We start from the raw sequence: 15,468 nt of genomic DNA, 5'->3' as shown, positions 1-15,468 counted from the left end.
TACAAAATAAATCAAAGCAGGTGAAAAAATAAATCTATGCATGGTAAATGAATATAAACACTAGAATTGTAAACCAAAAGATATATGTAAAAGAAAGAAAAAGCAGAAAAATATTTTATACAGAAACTCAAAATTACTTTTTGACAAATTTTAATTTAAAAATCCAATACAACGTGACAGCTGGGAACAGTATATCTAACAATATACATGTTCATGGTCACAGTCTAAATTTTCTTTATCAGTGATAAATGATGCATGTGAGATGCTTTTAAAGTGTAAACATATTACTGCAATTTCGAAGGGTTATTTGTTTTTCTCAATTTTGAAGGGTCAATTAAAGTAGCTGAAAGTTTCTTTCTTTATTTTCACAAATAATGCAACTATATTATATATACCTAAATGTAAGTAAATCATATGATATATAGGTGGCATTCTTTGGGCCACTCTACCCCCTCCTGTTTGATAACTTGGAAACGATCGAGCTCCCCACCCCTAAACCATATGAGGGGCAGATCCAGGATTTTATGTTAGGAGGGGCGCAAACTTAAATTTTCGCTGAGCAGAGCGAGGCTAAAACAAATTTGAGGTAAAATTATCGGAATATTCTTTATTAAGCTGAGAACAACCCATGCTTTGCAAATTTAAGGGGGATGCAAACCCGCAACCCCCCCGCCTGAATCCGCCCCTGCATATATTCAAGTATAGGACAATATTATAAATAAAATGAAATATAGGGGGAGTCCCTGGAGTTACCCCACCCCTCCTGTTTGAGAACTTGGAAACTGTCGAGATCCACACCCCTTAACCATATATATTCATGTTTGTGACTATATGAAAAATCAAATGAAATATCGGAAGAGTCGCTGGGGGTCACCCCACCCTTCCTGTTTTAGAATTTGAAAATGGTCCAGATCCCCACCCTAAACCATATATATTCATGTATGGGACAATATAACAAATCAGATGAAATATAGGGGGAGTCCTTTGTGTCACCCCACCCCCTCCTGTTTGAGAATTTGACACCCGTTGAGATCGCCACCTCTTTACCATATATTCATGTACGGGACAATATAACAATTCAAATGAAAGATAGGGGGAGTCCCTGAGGTCACTGTACACCATTCTGTTTGAGAACCTGGAAATGGTCAAGATCCTTACCCCTAAACCATATATACTCATGTATGGGACAATATAACAAATCAAATAAAATATAGGGGAAGTCCCTGTGGTCAACCCAACCCTCCTGTTTGAGAACTTGGAAACTGTTGAGATCCCCACACCAAAACAATATATATACATGTATGGGCCAATATAACTAATTAAATGAAATATAGGTGGAGTCCCTGGGGTCAACCTACCCCTCCTGTTTGAGAACTTGGAAACCAATGAGATCCCCACCCCTAAACCATATATATTCATGTATGGGACAATATAACAAATAAAATGAAATGTAGGGGAAGTCCCTAGGGTCACCCTACCCCCAGTGGCGGATCCAGAAATTTTCATAAGTGGGGCCCGCTGACTGACCTAAGAGGGGGCCCGCTCAAGTCACGCTTCAGTGATTCCCTATATAAGCAACCATTTTTTTTCCCAAAAAGGGGGGGGGGGGCCTGCCCCCCTAAATCCTTGGCCTACCCCTACCTGTTTGAGAACTTGAAAACCGTTGAGATCCCTACCCCTAAATTATATATATATTCATATGTATGGGACAAAATAACAAATCATTTACATTTACTATGGGCAGGTCAGTCAGACCTCACCTTTGATCCCTGTTGTAGTGAACATTTGTCTGATTCGTGTCTCATAACTTTTGTACTATAGAACACAAACTCAGTTTTCTTTCCAGGGAAACCAGTCCATTCATACTATTACATCTTCATACTAAGTCAACTTGAACTTCTAGCAGTCAAATAAAACCAAGGTTAACTACCAAGTAGAACAACTGCAATCATTGGGAACTTGTACCACTGCAGACTCACCATAAAAAAATATACATTGATATATGCATTGCTTTTGAAACCTTGATAACATATAAATTATTTGCCTTAATAAATAAATCATTAGATAAACATGAATGTGCTATATATGAATGTTTAATGTTGAGGCAACATTGCCACAGATTTCATAATTACGGTTGCCTTGGTTTTTGGTTAACTGCCTTCAGCGCTTACAGCGCTTTGATTTGAAATATATGAATTATGTATATTTTAGCAATGAAAACATTTATTTTATGAAAATAACACTTTTATAGAAGAATTTGCACATAAAAGAATAAATTTTGGTCAGGTTCATATGTTTATTAAATTTCAGTATGCATCTTTCATCAGAAAGTAATATAAATACTTTTAATCTTCAGCTAGTAAGTTATATGTTCTAGCAGGAAGCTGTTTATTTTGAACTATTTGTTCAGTTTAAGTGTAGAAAGTTGAAAGCTAAATAGTTTGTTGATGATAATCTTTTGGTAAACATTTTTACTGAAAATGTTTGTATTTGTGTACTTTTTGTTTGATATTTGTTTTCAATGTAGTTTGGCAGCTGCACAAAACAAATTCATATAATACCGTATAGCGGGTTATTTTCACGGTTGTAAAATTTCGCGATTTTCATTGAATAAGGTATACAAAATATTTTGACGGATTCAATGTTTTTATCTATATCTTTGCATGTGCACTTTTAAATTGGCGGAATTGATTTTGGCAATTTTGTTCTATCTGCAAAAATAACCTGATTGTACGGTATCTAGTTATTATAGAGCTGACAAACAAATGGGCAATCAGTCATCACAATATACCTAGAGGGGTAATAATTTGTAATGAATTCTTAAAATACATCTTAGATCAAAATTTGGGCAAAAAATACACAGCTGCCATTGAAAAATCTGTATTGACAGAAGGTATATAAAGTTCTGGTCAGTTTTCATGTAAAATTTAGAAATTGACCTTAATTTAACATACATCTTCGTATTATAAAAGAATGCGATTTGAACATTATATGTACAAATATTTAACGTTTTAAGGGTTTGTTTGCATACCTGAATGACCAATAAACGGCCTTATGTTTGCTTTGTTTCTTTAATCGTTTGAGGTTATTTACCTTAACAAGTCAATCAAATTTAAACTCTAATTGTTGGTTTTGTTGGATATATTGATGAACTTCCGATAGAATTTTGACGAATGTGTAAACCATTTCATGTTTAAGTATATATTGTGTTTTTGGGTTATCTTAGAACATGTGTATCGTAATCCTTAGGTCAATAAATGTTTAGATATCTAATTAACAACCAGGTGATATAGATATTTATGATATATGCATTACCTTTTATAACATTTACAGTTTACATGAATTACAAAAGTAAATATAATTTATAGATGTGATTTTTCAACCCCTTTGACAAACATTTTCACTGTCAAACTCTTTTTAACGTATTCCATAAATTTAACCCCAAGTCTTGATTATTAAATCAGAAGACACAACATTTTCTTTAGAAAATGTTCTTTTATAAAGTGATGGTTAGCATCAATCCAGCTAGCTGCACATTAAGTGTTCTGTGTTGATTTTTCTTCCAAATTTTGTTTGTTACACTCATGTAATGTTCGTGATATCTCACCATCATAATCCTTTGAATTAATACAACACAGTCTGGGTCATTTTTACCTACATTGACTCTGCTTTGTGTTAGATGTGTAAGTTTATAGATAAAATCCCTCTTTATGCCAACCCAAATATTACAGAATTGGTAATTTGGTCTTTGATGCTTTTCTCCAACACAAATAACTTCAACAAGTTATGAAAAAAAATTGGTATTGTCTGCTTCTGTGCAGATCTAGAGCTAATGACTTTCAAAATTAAGAGCAATTTATTTAAAGGCAATGATTTGAATTTAAAAGTGTGTCTTGGTAGTTGGATTTCAGCAGACAATACTATGAGAGCAAACATAAAATCTTGCTCAGTGTGTTTGTCTTGTATAAAGAAGCTGCATATTCATTCAAATTTGACCTATATTTTACCTGGACTGCTGTACAGACAACAAATTTGCACCTGCTTGATTGTCTAAATCTACTGTAAATTCTAGTTATATTAAGAGCCCAAGGACCCCTCAGATGTGTAAGCCCTAGACCTTTAGTGGTTAGCTGATAGATTTCTATTTTGAGAGCTATTCAAGTTTTGTTGTTAACTAAAGATTGTAACGTACAAATGAAGAGGACTTGTAAATCTTCAAAAGAACTGTTGAAAAGCAGATATACAAAATTTCAATTTCCGATCACAACAAAAAGATGTATTTTTATATGATATTGGTGTTGTTACTGTATTACAACATATTCATAAGATCACTTAAACAGTTTGAAAGCATTATATAAATTCATTTATGGCTAAAAGATGAGTAATTCTATACCAATATATAACATTTGAAGTGACGTAGGTGATGGCAGGTCAGGTGAAGATTAAAATTTGAGAGGCTGATATAACATGTATAAGTGATTTAATGTTTTTCCCATCTTTAAAGTTTTTATAAAGCTATAACATAATGGAGCATGAATAAGAAGGTATACATAAAGTTCATTGAAGTAGAAATTAACAGTTCAATTTAATTGTTTCTTTAAGTTTCACTTTGATCACGTCATACAAAGCAAAAAAGGTGTAGTGATCGTAGTATTTTCACCTGCATTTGTTTGTGTGAGGATGAAAGACCAAGAATTATTACCTGAGTGCACTCGTCCATGTGCACTGTCTTAAGGCCATGAGAAAAAATTGCATGTTGTACTCAGGAAGATTATCTGAGAAATGGGGACTTTTATGTCCCTGTTTACAATTTGGGAATGTTGGAAGGGAGGGATGTATTTCTTAGTTGTGTGTCTTACTGTTCTGTGACTGTCTTTGGGACTGATATAGTGTTATTACAAAAAGTGTTAAAATCAGATGGTTTGATTCATCTACTGAATTGTACCAGATTAACCAAGTTTGGAATTAATTAGAAATGTATGTACTAGTACATATTTATGTTAAGAGGCCAGCTGAAGACCACCTCTTGTATAGCATGATTTTTACCCTGTGTTGAAGACCCATTGGCCTTTCAGCTGTTTTCTGTGAAAAGTTCGGAGTATTCACCAAGTTGTCTCACTAAGTTGTCTTCGTCTGTCGGGCGCCCTGCTCGAACTCCATGTGAATCAAGAATAAATATTCCCGCCACTTGTGGGTCAGACTAAAAACCAAACTACGGAACATGCTAATATACGGAACTTAACATTCTGTTTTTGGTCAGGTTGTTGTCTTAGACATGTGATGAATTCCCCATTTCCATTCTTATTTAATTTTTATTTTATTACCACCAGTTTCTTCTCTTCTAAGAATCAAATAGTTCTTTTTTTACAGCCAATTTAAACAAACATATAGTGTTTTGTAGCCTTGTGTATAATTGTGATAGAAGATGATTTATTTCACAGGCACAGTTAATTCTACATTCATGTATTCTTTTCATTGTAGCATGACATTGTAACAATGATAATTACATTAGTACACAATTAATTAATGTAATGGCATGATCAAGAACCATCTATTATTATTATCTCTTTTGTAGTTCCTTTTCATGTTATAATATTGATATTAAGAGCTTGAGAGAATGAAGATTTTTGTACACTTTTTAATTACGTGTTATTTTTTTGTTGGTGATTTGTTGAAAGGGAGGGGGGTTATGCCCTTGTCTCCGATAAAGATGATTGTAATTAGATCATTTTTAGATTTTTACTTTATGCCAATCTGTGTTTATGCATCTGTTTATGAGATGTTTTTTTTATCACTTACAAATCTGCACATAGAGATTTTGTATTGTTGACAAATAAATGTTGAAAATCAAATTAAGTCTTTGATCTATATTTTTATTGATGAAACATTCTTTACCATCTTAATATTGTGCATTTTAACTTGAACTTAAGATCATTAAATACGATTTTATGCGTGACCATGCTATTTGGTTATACAATTATAGTCAAATATATTGACAGAATAATTATTTGGTGTATACGTCATGACAAAATACAATGCTGGCAGAAATTTTGTGTTATTTACTTTATCATCTTTATGTCCCAAATTCACAATTTTACACAATTTTTTTTCCAGTGTCCAAGCATAATGATAAAATTAAAAATTACTTCCTGCACAAAGCCAGGATCAAACTTTTATAAGCCTATCAATTTTGACATGTATATTATTTGTGAATGCCTTTTGACAACTTAAAACTAGTAACTTTACTCTTTTGCTCAGCAGAAGCAGTGGCATAAACTACGGGTTATAAATATTTTAAAAGTTATGATTGCTAAAAGAGGATATTTTTCCAATTTTGGGAAGGTACTCTTAAATCAACCACTGACTAGATTGTACTTGAACTCTGTCCATCATTCTTACATATGTTACATGTGTACTGTATGATAGTTGGAGAGAATTTTAGTGTTATTGATTAGTAAATCTGACATTTTGAGTTTTATTGGTAAATATTATACCTAGCTGTCCAGATATTACACTTATGTATTTTTTAAATAACTTGATAAAAAAATTTGAACTTTTTCATTTCAGATGTGTGGTAGTGCTGTTAAATGGAAAGAAACAATCACATATCATCAACTCTTGTAAAAAGACCATCACAGCTGTCAAGTTCTCTAAAGATGGCAAAAATCTTGTCACAGGGGAGGTAAGTCAAACCATTCTTGTCAGAATGGTCAGTAAAAGGATTATTTTTACAGATTTAGAGAAAAGAAAGTTAATTTTTAATGCCTTAGTATACTATTGAATCATTATAACAAGGAAGCAATAACATCAATCTTTGGTAAAGATGGCATGAAATGAGTACAAATGATGTGGATAGTGCACACATCAGATTATTTCTAGAGTAATTTATCAAGATATATATAAATTGGACATAAATGAAAGAAAAAAAAAGAAAAATATTGACTTTTTTTTTTAAATTTTCAGTGTGGTCATCAGCCTGCAGTACGTGTATGGGATGTGGAAGAAAAAATACAAGTGGCTGAATTCTATGGACACAAGTTTGGCATTAACTGTGTGGTAATATTATATTATGGTTAAATTTTCTATGTCACAACATCTGAAATAAAAAGGAAATTTATAGCTGTTACTGATAAGATGATTTAATTTGAAAACAAAAGGTTGAACCTCATTAAACTAAATTAATTTATTGTTTATTGAACAGATCAATTTATTATTCATTTTTAAAAGGTAAATAAAATTTTGCACACTGCATATAAATGCATGAAATATACATTAATTTCATATAAACCATAAATTGTTTCATACAATGAACATGATGAAGAAAAAGATTCATTTTGCTTTTTCTATAATATTATCTTATTGGTCTTATTGATTTCTTGAAAAAAACCATGCATATATACACCATACTTTAATTTATTCTAACTCTACTTTCAGGCATTTTCTCCAAATAACAAATACATAGTATCCATTGGATCTCAACATGATATGATGGCCGCAGTTTGGAACTGGAAAACTGGCAATAAAGTGGCAACAAACAAAATATCTAGTAAAGTAAGTTTGTTTGGCAAACAGGTATTCAATTGAAGACAAATTGAATATCTTGTAATGTAGGTTGGGGGCAAAACAGGATTTCATGGGCAACTAATAGAATATCTAGTAGTAAAGTTCTGAGTCAAAATAGGAACTAAAGTGGCAAGCAATAAAGTTCTATAGAAATGCAAGGTACAGGTAGAAACAGGGAATCCAGATGCAACCAATAAATATTCTGATAAAGAAAATTTTGAGTCATAACAGGAAACAAAGTGACAACAAATAAGATATCTTGAAGATTGCGTGTTTCAAAACAGGAATTAAAAGAGGAAACCGATATTACATCAACTATAGCTAGTAGTTAATTATTTCTGGGAAAAAACAGAAACTTTAGGTAGCAATACATATAATCACCTGCAAAAAAGTCCTAAATCAAGTTGCAGATAAAACATATCGGAGAAACTGATTTCTCATGATAATCAATATTTCTATACTTTGAATAGTTAAATTTTGAATTTAAACACATAAATGCTAAAGAATCCTTACATGTTGAAAATCTGAAGTTGAAATGTCTTGAGTGGAGAAATATTAGAATCACTTGAAACTGTATGTCTTTTTTATTTTCATTGTTTAACACATATTATATAATTTCAGGTTAGTGCTGTAGCCTTCTCGGAAGATGGTTCCATGTTTGTTACAGTTGGCAATCGACATGTTAAATTCTGGTACCTGGAGAGTAGTAAATCTAAGGTGAGGACACAGAATAAATATATATAGATTCAGTATTTTATTATAGTCTCACTACTTGCACTCTATATTTGATCTAGTCAAGAGTAGATTAACAACCAAATTTAGTGAGTGGTAATCTAACAAAAATTATGGTAAGGGCCAAAATATATGAGTTGGAAATGTGAAGCACTCAAATTGATTTATTTTGTAAGTTTTATTTAAGGAATGACTGTAATATTTTTTCTGTCTATGAAGAAATAACATAAAAAATGTGGTGCACTCTGAATAACCTGCGTAGCGGGTTATTTAAAGTGTGCATCACATTTTTTATTTTATTTCGAATAGGCAGAAAAAATATTGTAGTCATTTCTTATAATTTAATTCTTAATTCCATTTTAACCTGAGTAAATCATGAAAAAACGTTGATGACGTCACTGTCTCATGACAAAATTATGTCTATGGGATGATAAACAAAACGACGTCAGCCAATCAGAAGACACGTTACATCCAAAATGAAATTATTAGTAAAATAAAATCAAATTATTTTATGAGTTGACAGCATCTCAAAAAAGTGCCTCATGTCCCCAATACAAAATATCAAACCAAGACAAGAGTGCAATATTACAAAAAGGACATGATAAATAAAGACATGCAAGAAAGTACTTATAAGATACATTATAAAAAAATCAGTGGAAGAAAATTAAATCAAGTTTTGTTGTAGTCATTAGAATTATGCTGCACAGCTTAAAAGAAGAATTGTATATACCTTTATTAAGTTTTGATATTTTTTTCTCTTCAGATATTAAACGAGACGGTACCATTATCAGGAAGGTCAGGCATCTTGGGAGAATTAAAGAATAATTTCTTTACTGATGTTGTTTGTGGGAAGAACAAATCTGTTTTCTGTATAACACAATCTGGTTATTTATGTAACTTTAATGAAAAAAGATTGCTGGAGAAATGGGCAGAGCTTAGGGTATGTTATTTTGTCCAAAAAAAATTAATAGTGTTTATATACTCTAAACTAATTTATTTTTTCGCAGATACTTTATTTGACACTAAGTTCTTTCTAGCCTATTTTTTCTTCATTTTTTTTGGTCTTACATTAGATTGGTGTAAAAAGATATAGATACTGGAACAACATTTGAAATATTTGAAAAGAATTTGAAGACTTTATTTTGCACTCTTGTTGATAGGATATATATACCATTTAAGTTTATGATATTATTACGTAAGTATTTCTGTATTGGCCTTGTTATTGGTCCGAGGCTTGCTGTATTGGCCTGAGGCGAAGCCGAAGGCCAATACAGCTGGCCGAGGACCAATAACAAGGCCAATACAGAAATACACGTAATAGTATCTTTATTAATTAACTACAGTGTTACAATATTTTTTTAATTTCATTTCAAAAGAGATAAATATTTTTACCTTAAAGTGAAACTATCCAAATCTCAGTTTGTTTCTTTTTATAAGATGCAATACATAATGATCTGGTGGCGGTGCTGTTTCCAGGTGTCTTCAGCATTTTCTCATCTGATGAATTTTCTACCCTTTTCAGTCACTATAAAGTGTTACAACTTAAATTTAGACGCAACACATAAAAAGTAATTGGAAAGGTACTACCATTGCATGTGTTATGCAGAAACTAATTATAAAATCGATGTGTACCATCGTCATGATCGTGAAATTAGGTTGTCAAGAAATGAACTTTGTGATAGTCTACTCGTTCCCCAAACCTGAAATAATATTCTATCGTCTGCTTTCAGAATACTTTTTAAATGAATGTGACCGTCTTTTTAGCCTGAATTGTATGCCATAATGACCTTTTCAGCATGTTTAAGATGACTAAATGACAAACTGCGTCTTCAAAACAACTGTTTACCTTCATTTCGTGTTTATCGTGACTTTCGATGTAAAAACTAGAGACTTTCGAAATCCTGCACTTGTGTCAACTCTGCCAATACAGAATAACTCGGCCAATACAGAAAAAAAAATCTATATTGGCCTAGTTATTCTGTATTGGCCTAGTTTACACCTTATATTGCATAGGCAGTTTTCATCATATTAAGTCCAATAACAGTGTAGTTAATTAATAACATGTTGTATTACAGAAAATTCCAAGTAAGCTTAAGAGAACAACAAATTTATTTGCTCACCCATTGTTGTATATAATTAAATTCTATACAAAGTGAGAAGGTTTAGCTAGTTATAAAACCAGGTTTAATCCACCATTTTTTGAGTAAGGAAATGCCTGTACCATGTCATGAATATACAGTTGTTTTCCATTTGTTTGATGTGTTTGAGCTTTTGATTTTGTCATTTGATAAAGGATTTTCGGTTCTGAATTTTCCTTGTAGTTCTATATTTTATGTTATTCTATTTTGTATATGTTTGATTACAGACGACGTGTGCCAACTGTGTGACTGCTGCTGCTGACTTTATATTTATTGGTTGTGCCAATGGTGTGGTGAGGGTATTTAGTGCCCAGAATTTACATTATATTGCCAATCTACCACATCCTCATTATTTAGGTGTAGACGTAGCATCAGCTCTAAATCCAAGGTAAATATCCTCATTATTTAGGTGTAGACGTAGCATCAGCTCTTAATCCAAGGTAAATATCCTCATTATTTAGGTGTAGACGTAGCATCAGCTCTTAATCCAAGGTAAATATCCTCATTATTTAGGTGTAGACGTAGCATCAGCTCTAAATCCAAGGTAAATATCCTCATTTTTGTCGAGCCTTTGACTTAAGTCGAAAAAGCCAGATTAAGGGATCCGACATCCCGTTGTCGTCGTCGTCGGCGGCGGCTTCCACAAATATTCACTCTGTGGTTAAAGTTTTTGAAATTTTAATAACTTTCTTAAACTATACTGAATTTCTACCAAACTTGGACAGAAGCTTGTTTATGATCATAAGAAAGTATCCAGAAGTAAATTTTGTCAAAATAAAATACCATTTTTTCCGTATTTTACTTATAAATGGACTTAGTTTTTCTGCAAGGAAACATTACATTCACTCTGTGGTTAAAGTTTTTAAAATTTTAATAACCTTCATAAACTATCCTTGATTTGTACCAAACTTGGACAGAAGCTTGTTTATGATCATAAGATAGTATCAAGAAGAAAATTTTGTAAAAATAAATTTCCACTTTTCCATATTTTACTTATAAATGGACTTAGTTTTTTTTGGCCAGAAACAAAACATTCACTCTGTGGTTTAAGTTTTTAAAATTTTTATAATGTTCTTAAACTATCCTGGATTTCTACCAAACTTAGACAAAAGCTTGTTTCTGATCATAAATATTAAGATATTATTTGTAAAAAAAAAAATTAACTTTTTCCGTATTTTACTTATAAATGAACTTAGTTTTTCTTCCAGTTAACATTACATACAGTCTGCAGTTAAAGTTTATAAAACATTTATTAGATTCATAAACTATTCTGGATTTTTTACCAAACTTGGAAGCTTCTTTCAATCAAAAGACAGTATTGAGAGGGAAATTTTTATTGATGTTTTTTCCTCATTTTTGTTGAGTCTGCGATTAACAGCAAAAGTAGGCGAGACACTGGGTTCCGTGGAACCCTTATGAATTTTTTAGGTGTAGACGTAGCATCAGCTCTTAATCCAAGGTAAATATCCTCATTATTTAGGTGAAGACGTAGCATCAGCTCTAAATCCAAGGTAAATATCCTCATTATTTAGGTGTAGACGTATCATCAGCTCTAAATCCAAGGTAAATATCCTCATTATTTAGGTGTAGAGGTAGCATCGGTTCTTAATCCAAGGTAATATATATTTTGTTTCTTTTACTTAAAAAAGCATTGAAATTTATGGTCAAACAAAGAATTGTCAATAATTAGTAGATTGTTTTCTTGTATGTTGAAATTTTCAGTGAAGCAATCAATATGCTATAGATTTTCTTTCCTAAAATTCTAAAGTTTATGGTTTGAATGATTATATAGAGGGGCAAAAAATACCAGATGGACATTCAATCTCATAAATTGACAATGCCAATGCTAAAAAAGAAAAAGACAAAAAGGCAAACAAAAGTAAACAAAACACAACATAATAAGAATTAAGACTAAGCAACCTGAATCCTACCAAAAACTGGGGATGATCTCAGGTGCTCCAGCTTAGAATTTCTTCATATATTTCTGTAAATTTACTGTATTATGTCACACAGATTCAATGTATATATGAATATTAATTGTCTATTTCAGTCAAATGGTAAGCCAAAAGAAGGATGCTAAGTATCCTGATACCATTGGGATAGTGTATGATGATTGGAATAAAAAGGTAAAACATAATAGGCACTTCATTTTTTGTTTAACTGTAAAGATTTATGATACTACATGTACCTTTTTATTTACAAACTCTGAGGTTGTGAGTCAAAACCTGCTTGTGTGGGTTCACTCAACTCCAATATTAATTGACTAGGACTGTCAGTTTTCCCATCGAAGGTTGGTGGTTTTCTCCAGGCACTAGGGCCTCCTCCACCAATAAAAACTGGTGGCCAGGAAATTACCCAAATGTGGTGCTTAAAAGTGGCGTTATCGTTAAAACACCAACAACAATCAATTTTATTAACGATAAAGAAATGTCTTGTCATAGAAATATTACATCAGAAACACAACTTACACTCATATTGATTTTTTTTTTGTCAAGCAGTTTGGATTTTTAATGTTTTTAAAATTACTGAGTCAGTCAAAATGCATAGTTTAAGTGTTGTTAGAAGTGAAATGGGAAAAGTTCTTACTACTGTTGTTTAAACTTGGTGATGGCTTATTATACAAAAATGAAAGGTTAGATTTTTGACAAATGTAAGACCAACTATTACTTTTTTTTTCATTTTACCGTAGATACTCGCCTAAAAGTCGATCCGACTATGTCGGATGCCCTTTTCAGCTCCAAATTCTGAGGATTTAGTCTTGACCCTCGTATAAGTCGGACAAAATTTTGACATTTTTTTGGCAGCTGACAGTTACTGAACGCCGGTAAAACCAATGCAAAAATATTCATTTTCTGCATGAATGTTTGTTTGGTTTGAATTTAGTTGATGTCGATTATAATTTATATAGCTGTTAATAATAAAGATGTATTTATTCCTGTTGTTTTGTTCACTGTTTGATTACAGATTAGCCATGTGTTGTTTACGTAATGCATCAATGATTTTGTAGGGTATGACTAACAACCTATTGTTTGAGAAAAGCGAACATAAACCAATATGAACCTGAAAATTTTAAAGTCAATCAATATTTTTCACAGCACACATATCTCAGTGTTAAAAGAACATGTACACTTCATAATTCTTATTATATTGTGATGATAAAGGATTAAAAAAAATAAGTGAAGCTAATCAACTTTATATTAAAATAACTTCCAACTCATTAGTGTCATCTGTTCACCTATCACTGATATTTTTCACACCTTTAGTGAATACAACTCTTTGTCTCTTAATTAGGGGTTATCAATGGATTTTATTGGCTTGCCAATCAATTTTGTAATCTTTGTGTTTACCTGAGACATTTTAATGAATAATATTTTGATCTTGGGAATGAATCTTAAAATTATTTTTGATTATTGTAGGATTTATAAGTACTGAATTGATATCATGATATCACAATAATGACACAATAACTCCGCTGAATACATCCTTTTACATAGTTGGTACATTGTTATCTCGTTTTCATTTTTGGTTCTTGGCTCTTTCTTTTGGGTTTATGCACAAACCATTTGACCATGAAAATCAATACACAAACCGGAAACAGTCGGAAATTCAACACAAATTGACATAAAAAAGTTAACAAAGTACAAATAAAACACAAAGATAGTATTGTAGTCATTTATTTTCAACAAAAACTTTTTATTCAAGGATTTATGTAGGTTTGGCAATCACCAACGTAGTTTTGACCAGGAAATTCACTCCTGACCACTTTTCTCGAGCTTGGATTTTTCCTCTGTTCTCGGGATCTCGCTTATAAGTCGGTACCCCTCTCTGGATTCTGAATTTTACTCCCAAACTTCCGACTTATAAGCGAGTATCTACGGTAATATTTATTTTTGGTAGAAAATGAAATTCCATTCGGAAAAAAACCCCATTCATAATATTTCCTTATTATTGCAGAAAGTTTTAACTTAATGATTCATACATGTTAACTTAGTTCATGTTTTTATGCCCCACCTACGATAGTAGAGGGGCATTATGTTTTCTGGTCTGTGCGTCCGTTCGTCCGTTCGTTCGTCCGTTCGTTCGTCCGTTCGTTCGTCCGTCTGTCCCGCTTCAGGTTAAAGTTTTTGGTCGAGGTAGTTTTTGATGAAGTTGAAGTCCAATCGACTTCAAACTTGGTACACATGTTCCCTATGATATGATCTTTCTAATTTAAATGCCAAATTAGAGTTTTGACCCCAATTTTACGGTTCACTGAACATAGAAAATGATAGTGCAAATTTCAGGTTAAAGTTTTTGACTTCAGGTTAAAGTTTTTGGTCAAGGTAGTTTTTGATGAAGTTGAAGTCCAATCAACTTGAAACTTAGTATACATGTGCCCTATGATATGATCTTTCTAATTTAAATGCCAAATTAGAGTTTTGACCCCAATTTTACGGTTCACTGAACATAGAAAATGATAGTGCAAATTTCAGGTTAAAGTTTTTGGTCAAGGTAGTTTTTGATGAAGTTGAAGTCCAATCAACTTGAAACTTAGTATACATGTGCCCTATGATATGATCTTTCTAATTTAAATGCCAAATTAGAGTTTTGACCCCAATTTTACGGTTCACTGAACATAGAAAATGATAGTGCAAATTTCAGGTTAAAGTTTTTGGTCAAGGTAGTTTTTGATAAAGTAGAAGTCCAATCAACTTGAAACTTAGTATACATGTTCCCTTTGATAAGATCATTCTAATTTTAATGCCAAATTAGAGAATTTATTCCAATTTCACAGTCCTTTAAACATAGAAAATGATAGTGTGAGTGGGGCATCCGTGTACTGTGGACACATTCTTGTTGGTTATGTTGTAGGTTACCTGTATATATAATGATCATAGTATGTATATATGGGATGTCCATGACGTGAAGAAGATTGGAAAGTCAAGAAGTTTTTTGTTCCATAGTTCTTTCATTTACAGTTTAGAAGTAAGTATGTATGGCATTCCTTTGTTGGAGATAAAATTAAAAGAAACTGTATAGTACATGTAGTTAAAGA

General features: G+C 32.0%; 1 protein-coding gene across 9 annotated transcripts in view; it reads left to right on the top strand.

The window, feature by feature from the left end:
* The window catches only part of LOC143069661 (uncharacterized), an 87,205-nt gene that overhangs the window by 15,055 nt on the left and 56,682 nt on the right, over nt 1-15,468 (top strand). For 7 of the 9 annotated variants that reach the window (XM_076244402.1, XM_076244409.1, XM_076244406.1 and 4 more), the window contains exons 3-11: nt 6,568-6,682; nt 6,964-7,056; nt 7,435-7,551; nt 8,185-8,280; nt 9,059-9,235; nt 10,661-10,790; nt 11,862-11,892; nt 12,484-12,559; nt 15,285-15,398. In XM_076244402.1, the coding sequence (XP_076100517.1) occupies nt 6,568-6,682; nt 6,964-7,056; nt 7,435-7,551; nt 8,185-8,280; nt 9,059-9,235; nt 10,661-10,790; nt 11,862-11,892; nt 12,484-12,559; nt 15,285-15,398 (949 nt within the window). Of the gene's footprint in view, nt 1-6,567; nt 6,683-6,963; nt 7,057-7,434; nt 7,552-8,184; nt 8,281-9,058; nt 9,236-10,660; nt 10,822-10,894; nt 10,926-11,861; nt 11,893-12,483; nt 12,560-15,284; nt 15,399-15,468 lie in introns of all 9 variants that reach the window. The other 2 variants (XM_076244403.1, XM_076244411.1) reach the window with 2 other exon arrangements.

The sequence above is a fragment of the Mytilus galloprovincialis genome, chromosome 3 (genome assembly GCF_965363235.1).
Source record: "Mytilus galloprovincialis chromosome 3, xbMytGall1.hap1.1, whole genome shotgun sequence".
Classification (NCBI taxonomy): Eukaryota; Metazoa; Mollusca; class Bivalvia; order Mytilida; family Mytilidae; genus Mytilus; species Mytilus galloprovincialis.
This window is presented reverse-complemented; position numbering and strand designations above follow the sequence as displayed.